We start from the raw sequence: 17,712 nt of genomic DNA, 5'->3' as shown, positions 1-17,712 counted from the left end.
CATGAAGTGTTTGTCATGTAAATGTATTTTACCTTGAATCACACATAATAATAATAATATGCCATTTAGCAGACGCTTTTATCCAAAGCGACTTACAGTCATGTGTGCATACATTTTTGTGTATGGGTGGTCCCGGGGATCGAACCCACTACCCTGGTGTTACAAGCGCCGTGCTCTACCAGCTGAGCTACAGAGGACCACACATGAAGCCAAGCCAGGATAATTTTTTGGGGCATACCATAGAAAGCACATTAGCGCCATCAAGTGGATATGTGCTCCAATGTAAAGCTCAATTCCCGTGATGCATCACGCCTCCATTTTTCATGTGACCTCAGACTGCCAATAAAATTGCGTTTAAGAAATTCCGCTTAAGCCATTGGCTGTACATCTCGGATGAAGAACATTTAAAGTTGTGTTTGAAAAACGGTAGAGCGCCAGCGGTGACGGCAGTCATATTTGTTCTAAAGTAGCTACCTTTGTTTAGCTATCTACAAGATAATTGTTCAAGAGAAACAATAGCGGATAGACTTAATCACTTGGTAAGGACATTTTTTTTGGTTGCTCGAGTTTTTGTTGTTGTATATCACAATATTAGCTAACGGTAGCTAACTTTCTAGTTAGCCAGTTAACTTGGTTAACGCTAGCTAGCTAGCTAATGTTAGCTGACTAGTCAGAGTAAGGGTAACGTTATGTTTTTAAATTGGGGAAACTATTTGTGTGTTACAGTTGTTTGCAGTATTTGGAGTGTTCTGCAAACATGTCTACGCACAACTCGTTCAATGTCGCAAAAAAGGATGAGAAGGGGAGAAATATTCAAGTCGTTGTGAGATGCAGGTAAGCTAAACGTGATTTGTATGAAACCAGTTGGGAGTTTGGGACTAAAATCAACTTGATCATAACTGACGTTAGCTAATTAACTTACTAACTAAATGGACAAGAACATCAGTGCCGATGGTGTCACAGTAACAATAGCTAACTAGCCTAATGTTGTCTACCTAACTTCTCTGCCCATGCCTCTTCAGACCCTTCAACAACGCGGAACGCAAGTCTGCCTCCCATGGAGTCATTGATACAGTTGAAAATCGAAAAGAGATCAATGTGCGAACGGGAGGGATTGGCGATAAGGCAGCTAGGAAAACGTACACCTTTGATATGGTAACTAATGTAACGTTCTTGGTCTAAAATGAGCTAACACCTATACTTGGGTTGCAAGGTCATCTGTTCCTAATGTGCAATTTACATGTTATCAATCCCTCAGGTGTTTGGTCCAGCTGCCAAACAAATCGACGTGTACAAAAGTGTTGTCTGCCCTATTTTGGATGAAGTGATAGGCGGATACAATTGTACAGTTTTTGCGTAAGTACTAGCTAAGTAGGGATTAAGTGGCATAACCACAAGGTTACATTTAGCCATTTGAAGCTGACATCGGCTACTGAAGGCGGTTGTCTGTTTTATACATGATTTTTCCCTAAACGGTTTCTTTCTCTTTGTCATGTAGCTATGGCCAAACGGGAACAGGAAAGACTTTTACAATGGAAGGAGAAAGATCTCCAAATGAAGAATTTACATGGGAAGAGGTATAACATAACTTGTGTCATATCTGTCAATTAACTTATGTTTTTATTATAGTTTTCAATATTTGTGATTTGAATGGACTCTTTCAGGATCCTCTTGCTGGTATCATTCCCCGGACACTTCATCAGATATTTGAGAAGCTGTCTGACAATGGGACAGAGTTTTCTGTCAAGGTTTCCTTGCTGGAGATCTACAATGAAGAGCTGTTTGACCTGCTGAGCCCTTTTCCCGACGTCACTGAACGACTTCAGTTGTTTGATGATCCACGTAACAAGGTACTAACCAGTCTCACATTTATGTATGTTCCTAATGGGTTGAATCACACAAGTGTCTGTCAACAAGTCACTGCTGTTCCTCCAGGGTGATGTTCTTAAAATCTAATGGTCATATTAAAACCTGCTTTTGAGGGTTAAATATCATTTCTGTCCACCAGAGGGGTGTTATCATCAAGGGCCTGGAGGAAATCACAGTACACAACAAAAATGAGGTTTACCAGATTCTGGAGCGTGGATCTGCCAAGAGAAAGACTGCCTCCACTCTCATGAATGCATACTCCAGGTAAACCTGCATGTCTGACCATCTGCACTTGTCTCATACTAAAGCACAGGGTGTTCGTGTTTGAATTGTTGATTATTGGTTTATTGATCTGCCCCCCCCCCCTCTTTTTTTTCAGCCGCTCTCACTCAGTGTTCTCCGTCACGATTCATATGAAGGAGATCACCGTTGATGGAGAGGAACTGGTCAAGATTGGAAAACTGAACTTGGTATGGTTAACTGGTATTGCCTACAAATACCATCGTCACACATCCTCTACCAGTGACATACAAAGACGGATAACAAATTTGACCTGCTGTATGTGCACCTGCTTGTGATGACCATCAGGAATTCTAGCTAATGTGACCCGTACCTTGTAGGTGGACCTTGCTGGCAGTGAGAACATCGGCCGCTCGGGGGCTGTGGACAAGCGGGCGCGCGAGGCTGGCAACATCAACCAGTCTCTGCTGACGCTGGGCAGGGTTATCACTGCACTGGTGGAGAAGAGGCCACACGTCCCCTACAGGGAGTCCAAACTCACCCGCATCCTACAGGACTCACTGGGAGGCCGCACCAAGACCTCCATCATTGCCACAGTTTCTCCAGCCTCCATCAATTTGGAGGTGTGTCTGGCTTTGTTATTGTCTCTTGGCACCAATGTCTAGTTTAATACTTAATTGTATCAATAACTCAATACTCTGTTAACTTTTTGTTTCATGAAATCGCCAGGAAACTCTGAGCACACTGGATTATGCCAACCGGGCCAAGAACATCATGAACAAGCCTGAGGTGAACCAGAAGTTGACCAAGAGAACTCTTATCAAGGTATGTGTATATATATATAAGCACTGAACAAAACCTCTCAATTTTGGAGTATGCATGCTCTTTTTACTTTATGCATGTGTATTTTGTGGTAAAAGGTCTGGACTGAAAAATATTGAATTTAATCATCAGGAATACACAGAGGAAATTGAGCGTCTGAAACGGGATTTGGCTGCCACCCGTGACAAGAATGGAGTGTATCTGTCGTCTGAGAACTATGAGTAAGTGCCCATTGTACAACACAAAAATATTGTGTAAGAGTCAAATGTTATTTCTAAAGTCTGAATCACTTCAAAAGGTGAAAGTATAGGAGATTTTAATTTATCCCCCCCAGGAGCATGGCAGCTGCGATATCTTCCCAAGAGGAGCATATAACAGAATATACTGACAAGATTGCAGCAGTGGAGGAGGAAGTGAAGAGGGTAAGCATATTTCAAAAGTACTCTCATATTTTACTTCCTGTTTTTGGATGAGCAGCACCATGGTTACCAGCTCCACTTGACTCATCAAAAAACATGTGTAACTGTCCCTCCTTCCCAGGTTACAGAGCTGTTTGAGGATAGCAAGGAGAAGCTGGACCAGTGCACAAATGACCTAGAGGAGAAGAACCAGAAGCTGCATGAGACTCACAAGGACCTGCAAGAGACCAAGCAGAAGCTCACTGAGGAGGAGTTTATAGTGTCTGAGCTGGCCTCCACTGAGGAGAAACTGTACACCACTGCAGACAAGGTTAGGGTGACATCATTACAACCAATTAGGAAAAAGTATGAAAATGTCTGCACTCACTACTGTAAGTCGCTCTGGATAAGGGCGTCTACTAAAATGATGTTTTTGAGAATGTACTGTATAATGACTTGATTTAGTTATGATTTAACGTTTTCCCAGTTGCTGACAACTGTTGATGAGAGCACCAAAGACGTGTCTGGCCTGCATGCCAAACTGGAGAGGAAGAAAAAGGTTGAGGAGCACAACTCTGAGATCCAGATGAGTTTCGCCGACCGCATGGATGCTATGTTCAGCCAGATGCAGAACTCTGTGGAAGACCAGCGCAGCAAGCACCAGAGCATGCTGGACTCATACAAAACCTCAGTTGGTGAGCAGCTTGAAATGGACCGGTAGTTTGAGTGATATGAGCGCATAATAGAATTTGATATCTAATTGAATGTCTTTTACTCCCCGCTCAGAGGGTCTTCTCACAGTCAACGACACAGCTTTCAAAGGAGCCATGGCTACTGTAGCCACGTCCTTCTGCAGCATCAAAGACCTGGTAGCTGATGGCATGACCAAGTGTCAGGCTAAGATGATGGAGCAGGAGACGCTGTGTGTGGAGGCTAAAAACAGTCTGCACCAGGTTTTGGTAAGGACAGAAATGAAGCCATCTCTATTGTCTTCCATCTCTCCCGGCTTTTTTTTTGTGCACAAATCTGTATGAATAGAGATGAGAGGTTTCATGATAAATACAATCCTGGGTTAACAGGAGCAGCATAAGCTGGAGCTTGAGGTGGTCCTGGTAGCCCAGGTGTTGCCTGGTCTCAGTGCTATCATGAACATGAATGACAGCCTGAGGAAGACACTGGAGACCCACCATGCCGTGGCAGCTAAGGTAAAGGAAGCTGGCTGAAATGATGCATAATACTGTTCTCAAAATACTTTTGAGTATGCATGTTGGACAATGGACAACTTCATGAATGCATTCCTTTTCCCAAGATGGAGTCCATGAAGGTGGAGATGACGTCGTTCTTTAGTGGCCATGCCCAGGACCTGGCTGCACTGAGGGAGACTGCAACAGAAGGTCTTGGCTCCCTAAAGACTGAGCACGACAACCTGAAGGAACAGATCAGCAGAGCAGACAAGGAGCACCATACGGTAAGGACTTGGAGTAGTCTAGTTTAAAGCAGGGGTGTCAAACATACGGCCTGCATGCCGAGGGAAAATAACTCTATATACTTTAAAATGACTAAAACCAAATCGAAACTGTGTCGAAATAATGGGCCTACAGTTGAAGTTGGAAGTTTACATACATTTAAACTCAGTTTTTCACAATTCCTGACATTTAATCCTAGTAAAAATTCCTTCTTAGGTCAGTTAGTATTTTAAGAATGTGAAATGTCAGAATAATAGGAGAGTGATTTATTTCAGCTTTAATTTTTTATCACATTCCCAGTGGGTCAGAAGTTTACATACACTCAATTAGTATTTGGTAGCATTGCCTTTTAAATTGTTTAACTTGGGTCAAACGTTTCGGGTAGCTTCCCACAATAAATTGGGTGAATTTTGGCCCATTCCTCCTGACAGAGTTGGTGTAACTGAGTCAGGTTTTCAGGCCTACTTGCTCGCACACACTTTTTCAGTTCTGTCCACAAATGTTCTGTAGGATTGAGGTCAGGGCTTTGATGGCCACTCCAATACCGTGACTTTGTTGTCCTTAAGCCATTTTGCCACAACTTTGGAAGTATGCTTGGGGCCATTGTCCATTTGGAAGACCCATTTGCGACCAAGCTTTAACTTCCTGACTGATGTCTTGAGATGTTGCTTCAATATCTCCACATAATTGTCCTTCCTCATGATGCCATCTATTTTGTGAAGTGCACCAGTCCCTCCTGCAGCAAAGCACCCCCACAGCATGATGCTGCCACCCCCGTTCTTCACGGTTGGGATGGTGTTCTTCGGCTTGCAAGGCTTCCCCTTTTTCCTCCAAACATAACGATGGTCGTTATGGCCAAACAGTTCTATTTTTGTTTCATCAGACCAGAGGACATTTCTCCAAAAAGTAAGATATTTGTCCCCATGTGCAGTTGCAAACCGTAGTCTGGTTTTTTTATGGCGGTTTTGGAGCAGTGGCTTCTTCCTTGATGAGCGGCCTTTCAGGTTATGTCGATATAGGACTCGTTTTACTGTGGACATAGATACTTTTGTACCTGTTTCCTCCAGCATCTTCACAAGGTCCTTTGCTGCTGTTCTGGGATTGATTTGCACTTTTCACACCAAAGTACGTTCATCTCTAGGAGACAGAACACGTCTCCTTCCTGAGCGGTATGACGGCTGCGTGGTCCCATGGTGTTTATACTTGCGTACTATTGTTTGTACAGATGAACGTGGTACCTTCAGGCGTTTGGAAATTACTCCCAAGGGTGAACCAGACTTGTGGAGGTCTACAACTTTTCTTCTGAGGTCTTGGCTGATTTCTTTTGATTTTCCCATGATGTCAAGGAAAGAGGCACTGAGTTTGAAGGTAGGCCTTGAAATACATCCACAGGTACACCTCCAATTGACTCAAATTGTCAATTAGCCTATCAGAAGCTTCTAAAGCCATGACATTTTCTGGAATTTTCCAAGCTGTTTAAAGGCACAGTCAACTTAGTGCATGTAAACTTCTTATCCACTGGAATTGTGATAGATTTCACTCTGTCTGTAAATAATTGTTGGAAAAAGTACTTGTGTCATGCACAAAGTAGATGTCCTAACCAACTTACCAAAACCTATAGTTAAGAAATTTGTGGAGTGGTTGAAAAATGAGTTTTAATGACTCCAACCTGTGTATGTAAAATTCCAACTTCAACTGTACGTTCAGTTTTTTCACTGTCCAGTTCGCTAATAACCACCACAAATGAAACCTAGACAGTCGGGGAGCATGAAATTCCAAAAACTATTGCTAGAGGACAATCTTTTGCAAGTTTTGCCTGCGAGGAAATTTAACACATTTTCAATGCCTCATTGAAGACCGAATGCGGCCCCCGGGGCAAAATTAGTTTGACACCCCTGGTCTAATGTGTTTTCTCTTATCACCCTCTGCAATGATCTGAAAAAACAAGATATGTCAAAGTAATACTACATCTTGAGATGTACAATAGTGTTGCTCTTGCAGTGGTGTCTACTCTGCTTTGAAGCCATTGGTCCAGTCCCTGCTAGTCATCTGGATGTTGATGAAGAACTCCTGTCATTCTCACTGTCAAGGCTGTATGGTCAGAAAAGCACACTTGTTATCTGACATTGTGACATCCCCTCTGTTTCTGGTCATACAGGGCATGACCCAGGTTATCCAGTGTCTGCAGAACCAGCTCAGCCTCCTGGCCATGGAGACCCAGAATAACTATGCCGGCCTGATGAGTGCCTCCGATGCCCTGCAGGTCCCTGTTCAGTCCCTTCAGCAGACCCTTCAAACGTAAGTGAAACTGGGCTGTCTTAACTGGGCCATTGACATCTAATGATTTATCTGTCCATAGCATTGGCTTTGTCCATTTGAATCTGCATGTTATTATTTTTCACCTGAGATGTTTTCCAGGGCAGAGCCTCTAACTTTGCTGCCCTTCTCCAGGAGATGCAGGGAATCTGAGAACCAGACCGCCACCCAAAAGGAGCGTCTAGAGTCTACTACCGCCAGCCTGATCTCTGAGGTCCAGCAGACTGCCCAGGAGGCTCAGCGCACGGTGGAGGAGTGCTCCGCCTACAGCAGCCACCTGCACAGCTCTCTGACCCAGCTGAGTGAGAAGAGTCTGCAGTGGTGTGCCTCCACCAAGGACGGCACTGACTCCCAGGCCCATGCTCAGCTCACCCTGATCAGAGACCAAACCGCCTCCACTCAGACCCTGCTAACGGTAAACTATACACGTGGATATTGTTGTGCCGTTTTACCTCAAATGGGTACTTGGTGGTGTTATATGAAATGGAGTACTAAAAGGTCTTAGGTCTTGGTTAGCTTTGAAATCCCTGAGCAGCTTCTTACATGTCGGTAATCCTCATAACTGAAATCCTGACCGGTGTTTCTCTGTGGTGTGAATCAGAGTGTGGCGCAGAGCTGTGAGGGGAGGGTCCAGGAGATGAGTGGGCAGCTGAAGCAGCAGCAGGGGACAGTGGAGGAGGGTCTGGGGTCCATGAAGGAGCAGTTGTCACTGGACCAGAACACCCTGGAATACCACCAGACAGAACTCAAGGCCCACCTGGAGGATGGCCTGGCCCGCGTCCACAGCTTCCTCAGTGAGGAGCTCATACAGGATGTCCCAACTGGTGAGCTTGACACGGATATAATGTTAAACTGGCTTTTATTTTGTACATATCTTTGTCCCAGTTACTGACCTGTCATGTTTCCTTCATTTGTTCTGGCAGGTGCAACTCCTCAAAGGAGGGAGTTTGTGTACCCACGTCTCCTAGCCAAGTCGAAGAACCGAGCAGAACTGCTGGAGAGCCTCCGCCACCAGCAGGAGGTGCTGCAGACAGCCCTGTTGCAGTGTGACACAGTGGAGGAGGAGGAGGAGGAGAAGCAGGTTGATCAGGTACACTTCAGGAAATTAGAGCCCAGTATTTCCTGTTTGGGTCATGTGGGTTTGGGGCAGTATGGCAGCTTACATTGACATAATTACATTAAGTGAACTGTACACAATGACTCTATGAACTGACTGATCTTGACTGTTCAGCATGTACAGTGAGGGGGGGAAAAAGTATTTGATCCCCTGCTGATTTTGTACGTTTGCCCACTGACAAAGACATGATCAGTCTATAATTTTAATGGTAGGTTTATTTGAACCGTGAGAGACAGAATAACAACAAAAGAATCCAGGAAAACGCATGTCAAATGTTATAAATTGATTTGCATTTTAATGAGGGAAATAAGTATTTGACCCCTCTGCAAAACATGATTTAGTACTTGGTGGCAAAACCCTTGTTGTTTCTTGTAGTTGGCCACCAGGTTTGCACACCTCAGGAGGGATTTTGTTCCACTCCTCTTTGCAGATCTTCTCCAAGTCATTAAGGTTTCGAGGTTGACGTTTGGGAACACGAACCTTCAGCTCCCTCCACAGATTTTCTATGGGATTAAGGTCTGGAGACTGGCTAGGCCACTCCAGGACCTTAATGTGCTTCTTCTTGAGCCACTCCTTTGTTGCCTTGGCCATGTGTTTTGGGTCATTGTCTTGCTGGAATACCCATCCACGACCCATTTTCAATTCCCTGGCTGAGGGAAGGAGGTTCTCACCCAAGATTTGACGGTATATGGCCCCGTCCATCGTCCTTTTGATGCTATGAAGTTGTCCTGTCCCCTTAGCAGCAGAACACCCCCAAAGCATAATGTTTCCACCTCCATGTTTGATGGTGTTCTTGGGGTCATAGGCAGCATTCCTCCTCCTCCAAACACGGCGAGTTGAGTTGATGCCAAAGAGCTCGATTTTGGTCTCATCTGACCACAAAACTTTCACGCAGTTCTCCTCTGAATCATTCAGATGTTCATTGGCAAACTTCAGATGGCCCTGTATGTGCTTTCTTGAGCAGGGGGACCTTGCGGGCGCTGCAGGATTTCAGTCCTTCACGGTGTACTGTTACCAATTGTTTTCTTGGTGACTATGGACCCAGCTACCTTGAGATCATTGACAAGATCCTCCCGTGTAGTTCTGGGCTGATTCCTCAGTTCTTATGATCATTGCAACTCCACGAGGTGAGATCTTGGATGGAGCCCCAGGCCGAGGGAGATTGACAGTTCTTTTGTGTTTCTTCCATTTGCGAATAATTTCACCAACTGTTGTCACCTTCTCACCAAGCTGCTTGGTGATGGTCTTGTAGCCCATTCCAGCCTTGTGTAGGTCTACAATCTTGTCCCTGACATCCTTGGAGAGCTCTTTGGTCTTGGCCATGGCGGAGAGTTTGGAATCTGATTGATTGCTTCTGTGGACAGGTGTCTTTTATACAGGTAACAAGCTGAGATTAGGAGCGCTCCCTTTAAGAGTGTGCTCCTAATCTCAGCTCGTTACCTGTATAAAAGACACCTGGGAGCCAGAAATCTTTCTGAGAGGGTGTCAAATACTTATTTCCCTCATTAAAATGCAAATCAATTTAACATTTTTGAAATGCGTTTTTCTGGATTTTTTGTTATTTTGTCTCTCACTGTTCAAATAAACCTACCATTTAAAATTATAGATTGATCATTTCTTTGTCAGTGGGCAAACGTACAAAATCAGCAGGGGATCAAATACTTTTTTTTTCCCTCACTGTATGACATGTAATGACAATGAAAAGGGTGACGTTCAAAGAGTGTACAGAGTAGATTTTAGCTAAGACCTCTATATTGCCATAGGACTCTCTGGAGGACGAGGTGAGCAGCTACAACGACGATGTCACTGAGCCGTCTTACAACGACGAAAACCTCATGTGCTACGAGAACGGAAGAGTGCCGTTCTTCAAGGTAAGGTTACCCCAGTGTTTCTGTATGGTTAAGTACGGTTTCAGCTCTCGCTCCCAGGCCCAGCTATAGGTGGCATTGTTTGATTTTGTAATGTTTTGTTTTCTCTCCTTTCAGAAAAAGAAGGCCGGCAAGAAGGAAAACAAAGCCCTCAATCGTTCCAAGATGACAGAAAATGAATCTCAGGCAACGCCGCTCAGGTCCAAATTACCACTCAGGTGTCAGAACTAGTAGAACTTGACTGTCCTTTACATTTCTTAACTATTTTGTATTAATCTTTTACCTGGGTCGTTCCACCAATTAGGTGCCGTTTTTGACTTGTGTAACTTGATAGGAACTTTATTTCAAAATTTTAACATTCTGTCGAAACACGTTCAACTTAATAAAACGTTTTCCAATCTCATCTTAAGTTTACCATGAATCCTGTTGTGACAGGGTGAATGGAACCTTATGTGCAACAGTGAGTGACAATGAATGCAAAAAAAGTCAACATTTCTAGCCCCTCTATGGGTTACACGGTTGATGTGTTATGCTCCACCCGCTCAGTTTTCCACCACAAAACATCAGAAATAGTAGAACCAACTCACCTGCTTTTACACCATGATTTGACCTTTTAGATGGTCAATGTTTATTTTGATATATATATATATATTTTTTAAAGCTGCAATAATGGACCTGACCAAATTCACAAATGTGTTATAATAATAAATAATATGCCATTTAGCAGTGTTATAGATATGTCATTAAAAAAGAAAGTCAAAGAAGCGGTAGATCTGTACTGTCATTTATGTTACCTGTTAAGTTTTGTTTTTGAGTCTTTTACTTTGGGTTTTGTACACCAGCTTAACTGGATATACAATATTTTTGGTTATTGAAAGATATTTCACAGCGGTTTAGATGGTAAAATGATTCTCTACACTATACATTGCTTGTTTTGTCACAACTGAAATTAGGCAAACTATTAGAGTTTTAGCAACCACGAAATGCGGAGCTATTTCTGCATAGTGCACCTTTTTTTAGCTTCACCATATAAAAACGATAGTTCGGTTCACGTAACAGGGTTGACCTTAAAATGAGGGATACATCTTTAATTAATCACTAATTACATTAAATAAATCTTTGGGAAATTACTGTCAAAGCAACAGTAATTAGGGCTTTATAAAGATGGTAAACTTGAAATGTTGGTAAAAATGTCCCTCTGTGCATCCTCTGACTTCTAGAGAGATGTCAAAATGCTGCGTATTGGCACTTTAGCAAGTCTTTATTCATATAAAATATTCCATGTGCCCTATATTAAAGGGCACTTCATTTTAATTTAACATGCTTTTAAAATTCAAGATTTGGGGAACAATTTCTACTTTAAAATATCAAAGGGATGCAAAAGTCATTTGTTTCGTGGAACGACCCACCTGTCTTTTCTGTGTCCTTTTACTTCTATGTTGGTCATGCTTTTTTTAGCGTTATTTTGCTGTCTTAAAATTGAGTGAAATGAACGAGTTTACGTTTTGTATGTCAAACTATTAAACGTATTTCTAAAGATGTCGGCGTCCTGAAATTTACAACTTAATTGATTATTTAACGGACTGCGCCACAAGCCCATAATTGAAAGAATAAAGGCAATACTGAAAATGGTCATGAGCCTTTCTATAATGCAAATTATTATACTGTAGTTATGATGATTAGGGCTCAGTTAAATGGCAAGGATGAACTCCTGGTCCTAGTAATGATGCATTAATTTGGATAAAAGGAGATTTAGTTTATTGGATTGATTTCAATTAAATGTACAAAAAGCTGACAGTAAACATGTTCAGTACTGACCATAGGTTGTGTGTGTGTGTGTATGCACTACCGTTCAAAAGTTTGGGGTCAAATGCAATGTTTTTGTCCATTAAAATAACATTAAATTGATCAGAAATACAGTGTAGACCTTGTTAATGTTGTAAATGGCTATAGTAGCTGGAAACGGCTGATTTAATGGAATATCTACATAGGCGTACAGAGGCCCATTATCAGCAACCATCAGTCCTGTGTTCCAATGGCATGTTGTGTTTGCTAATCCAAGTTTATCATTTTAAAAGGCTAATTGATCATTAGAAAACCCTTTTGCTATTATGTTCGCACAGCTGAAAACTGTTGTGCTGATTAAAGAAGCAATAAAACTGGCCTTCTTGAGACTAGTTGAGTATCTGGAGCATCAGCAATTGTGGGTTCGATTACAGGCTCAAAATGGCCAGAAACAAAGAACTTTCTTCTGAAACGCGTCAGTCTATTCTTGTTCTGAGAAATGAAGGCTATTCCATGCGAGAAATTGCCAAGAAAATGAAAATCTCGTACAATGCTGTGTACTACTCCCTTCACAAAACAGCGCAAACTGGCTCTAACCAGAATAGAAAGAGGAGTGGGAGGCCCCGTTGCACAACTGAGCAAGAGGACAAATACATTAGTGTCTAGTTTGAGAAACAGACGCCTCACAGGTCCTCAACTGGCAGCTTCATTAAATAGTACCCGCAAAACACCAGTCTCAACATCAACAGTGAAGAGGCGACTCCGGGATGCTGATCTTCTAGGCAGAGTAGCAAAGAAAAATAAAAGATTAAGATGGGAAAAAGAACACAGACACTGGACAGAGGAAGATTGGAAAAAAAAAGTGTTATGGACAGATGAATCGGAGTTTGAGGTGTAAGGATCACAAAGAATAACATTTGTGAGACGCAGACCAAATGAAAAGATGCTGGAGGAGTGCTTGATCCCATCTGTCAAGCATGGTGGAGGCAATGTGATGGTCTGGGGGTGCTTTGGTGGTGGTAAAGTGGGAGATTTGTACAGGGTAAAAGGGATCTTGAAGAAGGAAGGCTCACTTTTTTGCAACACCATGCCATACCCTGTGGACAGCGCTTGATTGGAGCCAATTTCCTACAACAGGACAATGACACAAAGCACAGCTCCAAACTATGCAATAACTATTTAGGGAAGAAGCAGTCAGCTGGTATTCTGTCTATAATGAAGTTGCAAGCACAGTCACTGACTCTCAACCCTATTGAGCTGTTGTGGGAGCAGCTTGACTGTATGGTACATAAGAAGTGCCCATCAAGCCAATCCAACTTGTGGGAGGTGCTTCAGGAAGCATGGGGTGAAATCTCTTAAGATTACCTCAACAAATTGACAACTAGAATGCCAAAGGTCTGCAAGGCTGTAATTGCTGCAAATGGAGGATTCTTTGACGAAAGCAAAGTTTGAAGGACACACTTACTATTTCAATAAAAAAATCATTATTTCTAACCTTGTCAATGACTACATTTCCTATTCATTTTGCTATATTTCCTATTCAAACTAATTTCATGTATATTTTCATGGAAAACAAGGACATTTCTAAGTGACCCCAAACTTTTGAACAGTAGTGTACATATATACAGTTGAAGTCGGTAGTTTACATACACTTAGGTTGGAGTCATTAAAACAAAGTAGATGTCCTAACCGACTTGTCAAAACTATAGTTAACAAGAAATTAGTGGAGTGGTTGAAAAACAAGTTTTAATGACTCCAACCTAAGTGTGTGTAAACTTCTGACTTCAACTGTACATACATACAGGTATTGACTTTCAATCTGTGAATCCTAAACCACCCCTCGCTCCTAGCAAGTCGCTCAAGGGGGTCCTCCGTTGTCACGTGTTGCTGACAACTCAGAGGGTGACTTCCAGAGAGGCGAGGGGATCAATAAACCATCAATTTAGGGGCACACTCCTGGCTTGAATTATGCAATTAATTTTCTACTTTTAAATAAAACAAGTATGAAATTCAAATGAACAAAATCCCAGTTTTACAACATTTAAAACGAACAGTTAAACATTTAATTTGGGAGGTATTTCATATGTTACATGTGTGAAGTCTCAAAATCAGAAACAAGTGCACGTGGTTTATAATTACGCACGCCTCTCCATTCATTTGTATGAAATTGCGGCAACTCCGAACATCGCAGTGTGTGTCAGGATAGGGCGTTGCTCTGCAGTCTTGCTGGCTCGGTCAAAGTGGGTTGTGTTAGAAATGCTATTTTTATAAATAGCTTATTGCTATTACATTGCTATAACTAATTCCTTTTTTCAAGACAAGTTTTGTCAAGAACTCGAAGGCACATATATTGCAGAAAACATGTTCTGCATTGCACAAGAGGCACATGATGCTGAACACACACACACTCAGAGACAGAATGCTGACACCAACCTTGCATAGACATTGATGAAACAGGTAACGCCTGACCACAGGGTGTTAGGGTCATTGCTGATTATAGACAATAACATCTCGTGACTCTTGCCACAGATGCACTCACACACACAGACTTACTCAAGATAAGAGATAACTAAACGCACACACCAAATCTCCTACTTTGCTGAACATTCGGAACAAAGGGCCTGAGCTAGATCTCCAAGACCCAATCACAGAGGACGACGCTCAGCATGGACCAACCAGAAGACCAGATCTGCCAGACTCAACCTACTTTACTAAACTGTATAAAACATATGTGCACTGTGTTTTCGGGGCTCCGTCTGCAAGTTCCATATGAGCTGAAAGAACGAGTCCGTGCACGCTTGTACCAGATATCTTTACTCTGAATAAACTGCCTTGTCATACAATTTACCACCTAGTCTGAATCCATCCTTGACCGACTCTCCCTTCTCCATATCCCGTTATCAACAGTTGAGGGTCTAATTAGCCCCTACACCAGGGGTGGGCAAACCTTTTGGCTCAAGGGCCACATTGAGTTTTTGAAACCAAGTGAAGGGCCACATACTATATGCGTGACAAAACATGTGAAGCCTTTATTCATTTTCACATTGATTCGCAACTACTAGTGTACTGTAGGTTTACATATGCTTGCAGAACAATTCTACCCTTGTTTTTCGTGAACACATTTTTCACAAAATGGATATAATTTATAACATCACAGACACAAACACACACAGAGATCCTGCATCTCTACCCTTGTAAAGAACAATCAAACTTTACAGTCACAATATGCAAACTTCTAAATATATTTTATATGACTGGAGACATGCAAAATGTAACAGCAGATGGGTAAAAAAAAAAACGATTCTAAACTTTGAGTGAAACATGGTAAGAGCGTCCGTTTCATTTGGAATGGTCTGTTTTTGAAAGCATATTAAGGAACAATTCTCCTCTCCATTGTGAGCCATATTTACAGTTATCCAATCAACTCAGTCCAAATCTGACTGATTAGTTATTACCTGTATCCAGGTGCATTGCTGGATAATTCTCACTGCATAACCGTCACCATGAAAAAGCATAATCCTTGCCTACCCCAGTCACGGTTATTCGAGTCTTAATGTGAACAATGGGTCTGGTCACCTTTCTTGGCAAGGGCATCAAATTCTGGTGTCATCTTTGATGTAGAGATTCTCAGAACAGCTGACAAGTGGTAATTTGTTAAATTTGACCTGTGACGGGATTTGTTGTAATTCATGACTGAGAACGTTTGTTCACACACATATGTGGACCCGAATAAAACAAGCATCCTTTGGGCGTGCTTTTTAATGTTTGGAAACTTTGTTTCATTCAGTGAGCCATAGAACTGCTCTATTGTTGCTGTTTTGTACTTCTCCTTCAAAGCACTGTCACATTGGATGTCGATTAGCTCCAATTATGTGTCTGGTGGTGCTTTCTGGCTGTCGAAAGACAGGGTGCATGATACAAGCTCCAGCTCAGTCTCAATCTTGGTAAAGTCTGAGAAGCGGCAGGAAAACTCAGCATGCAGGTCGATCAAAGTGCTCCTGTATGTCTCAGTGCGGCAGTGCGGCCAGTGTTGGAAAATGAGCGAGAGACAGGCTGCTCATTTGTCTGGAGAACAACATAAGTTTGGTCTTTAATGCTTTTACGTTGGAATACAGTTCACATTTAGATCGTTCAGATGCCCCAATATGTCCACACCGAAAGCAAAGTCGCCCAGCCAGTCTGTGTCTTTCAACTCGGAGAAGTCGTCAGCTTTACCAACCGTATCCAGGAACATACCTATCTCCCCTCCCAGGTCCCACACACGGCGAAACACTTTCCCCAGGCTTAGCCAGTCCACATTTGAATGGTACAACAAGTCCTGGTGCTCTGCCTCTGTGTCATTGAGCAGCTGAATGAACTGACGATGGTTAAGCCCCTTTGCCCCTATAAAGTTGACAAGTTTTACAACCACTTTGACAACATTTTCCAGCTTTAACACACTTTTACACAGGGCTTCCTGATTAATAAAACAGTGAAGAAATATCAATTCCTCCGAGTTTGGGCTTTCTTCTTTTACTTTGTCTTGTAATCTTTTTAGTAGGCCAATGTTTTTACCCGTTAGATTTGGTGATCCATCTGTTGTGACGTTTGTCAGTTTGCTCCACGGTAGATTCATTTTCTCCAAGCAGGCAGACACACTGTCATATAAATCAGAGCCCCTGGTTGTTCCCATCATTGATTCCATTGCAAGAAGTTCCTCTGTTATTTCAAAGTTCTCATTTATTCCTCTGACAAAAATTTAAATTTGAGTGGTGTCTCTGATGTCAGTACTCTCATCCAGTGTTATAGAAAAAAGATTGAAGCCATCTGCTAAATTAGCATGCTAGCTTGAAAAAAAATGACGATTGAGATTATATTCCTTAAAAACGGCAACACTTTCTTGGCATATCAGATTTATGTCCAATATTAGTAAAACAGTATTTTTGCTGTCCATTCTTCTTTAAACACACGACATTCAGAGTACACTTTCTCATTTTCGCAGCACTCATTTTCCACGTCAAAAGTCCTCAAACAATGAAGTGGCTATGATGACTGAGCGCATTCTGAATCTGACTGTAGGCCCAAATACAGAGCGCGCTGCCAGGCTACAGCGGCATCTATTGGAGGTTGTTTGTATATCATGGATTGAGTAATTTTAGGGCAAAAATCGTAACTCAAATATAAAATATTTAATACATTAAAAAAATGTCTCCGGCCCGCGGCCCGTACTTTGCCACCCCTTGCCCTACACCCTCGATAATTTTAACTCCCTCGGCTTTGGGACACTTGTGCAAATGGCGGAGGGGGAAGGGGCTTATTTGATATGACTTGATATGAGTGGGTCTGTGGTCTAGCAGGGCAGATACATTCGGAACATTTTGGTGAGTTATTTTTTGCTCTAATTACAACTTTTTAGCTTTCATTCTACTATAAAGAATTAGTAACACATTTGTCCTCAGTTTACATCTTATGACCATAGACTTATATAACCCCCCCCCCCCCCCCCCCCCCCTCCCCCCCCAAAAAAAAATATATGCTGTTGAAATAAATTATCAGTGAGCCGAATGCCTCGTTCATGTGCTAGTCGGAACAAGGAAACTCGGAAATGTCCGACTTGCTTACTGGTTGAACACAGCACGTGTATAACCAAAGACAGTACAGTATGAAGACAGGCAGAAACTGCTTCTCCAATAGGAATCCCCGATCACGCTTGTAGGTGATGTCATGGCGACTTTGGCTAGCTACGCTCATGCGCAGATACGTCATCGGGTCAAAGGCACTGCTTTGATATAAAGTAGTTTTTCGACAAATGAAAACGTGTCAGTTTGTCACTTTCACGAGATTGGAGTAAT

The 17,712-nt window shown here is 42.4% G+C and overlaps 1 protein-coding gene across 1 annotated transcript; it reads left to right on the top strand.

Annotated features, from left to right (window-relative positions):
• Positions 1-412: 412 nt before the first annotated feature.
• On the top strand, positions 413-11,581 carry LOC311110798 (kinesin-like protein KIF11). The gene is made up of 23 exons (XM_084153363.1): positions 413-539; positions 727-834; positions 1,023-1,155; positions 1,259-1,356; positions 1,499-1,577; positions 1,665-1,850; positions 2,009-2,133; positions 2,249-2,339; positions 2,490-2,732; positions 2,839-2,934; positions 3,064-3,152; positions 3,266-3,353; positions 3,472-3,660; positions 3,817-4,024; positions 4,116-4,288; positions 4,409-4,534; positions 4,639-4,797; positions 6,954-7,093; positions 7,247-7,526; positions 7,713-7,935; positions 8,035-8,201; positions 9,992-10,099; positions 10,214-11,581. The coding sequence occupies exons 2-23, from the start codon at positions 758-760 to the stop codon at positions 10,325-10,327; spliced, it is 3,192 nt and encodes a 1,063-aa protein (XP_084009489.1). The 5' UTR covers positions 413-539; positions 727-757; the 3' UTR covers positions 10,328-11,581.
• Positions 11,582-17,712: the final 6,131 nt, after the last annotated feature.

This window comes from Coregonus lavaretus (assembly GCF_964263955.1).
Source record: "Coregonus lavaretus genome assembly, chromosome: 36".
Taxonomy (NCBI): domain Eukaryota; kingdom Metazoa; phylum Chordata; class Actinopteri; order Salmoniformes; family Salmonidae; genus Coregonus; species Coregonus lavaretus.
Note: the sequence above shows the minus strand (reverse complement) of the source record. Positions and strands in the feature narration are given on the sequence as shown.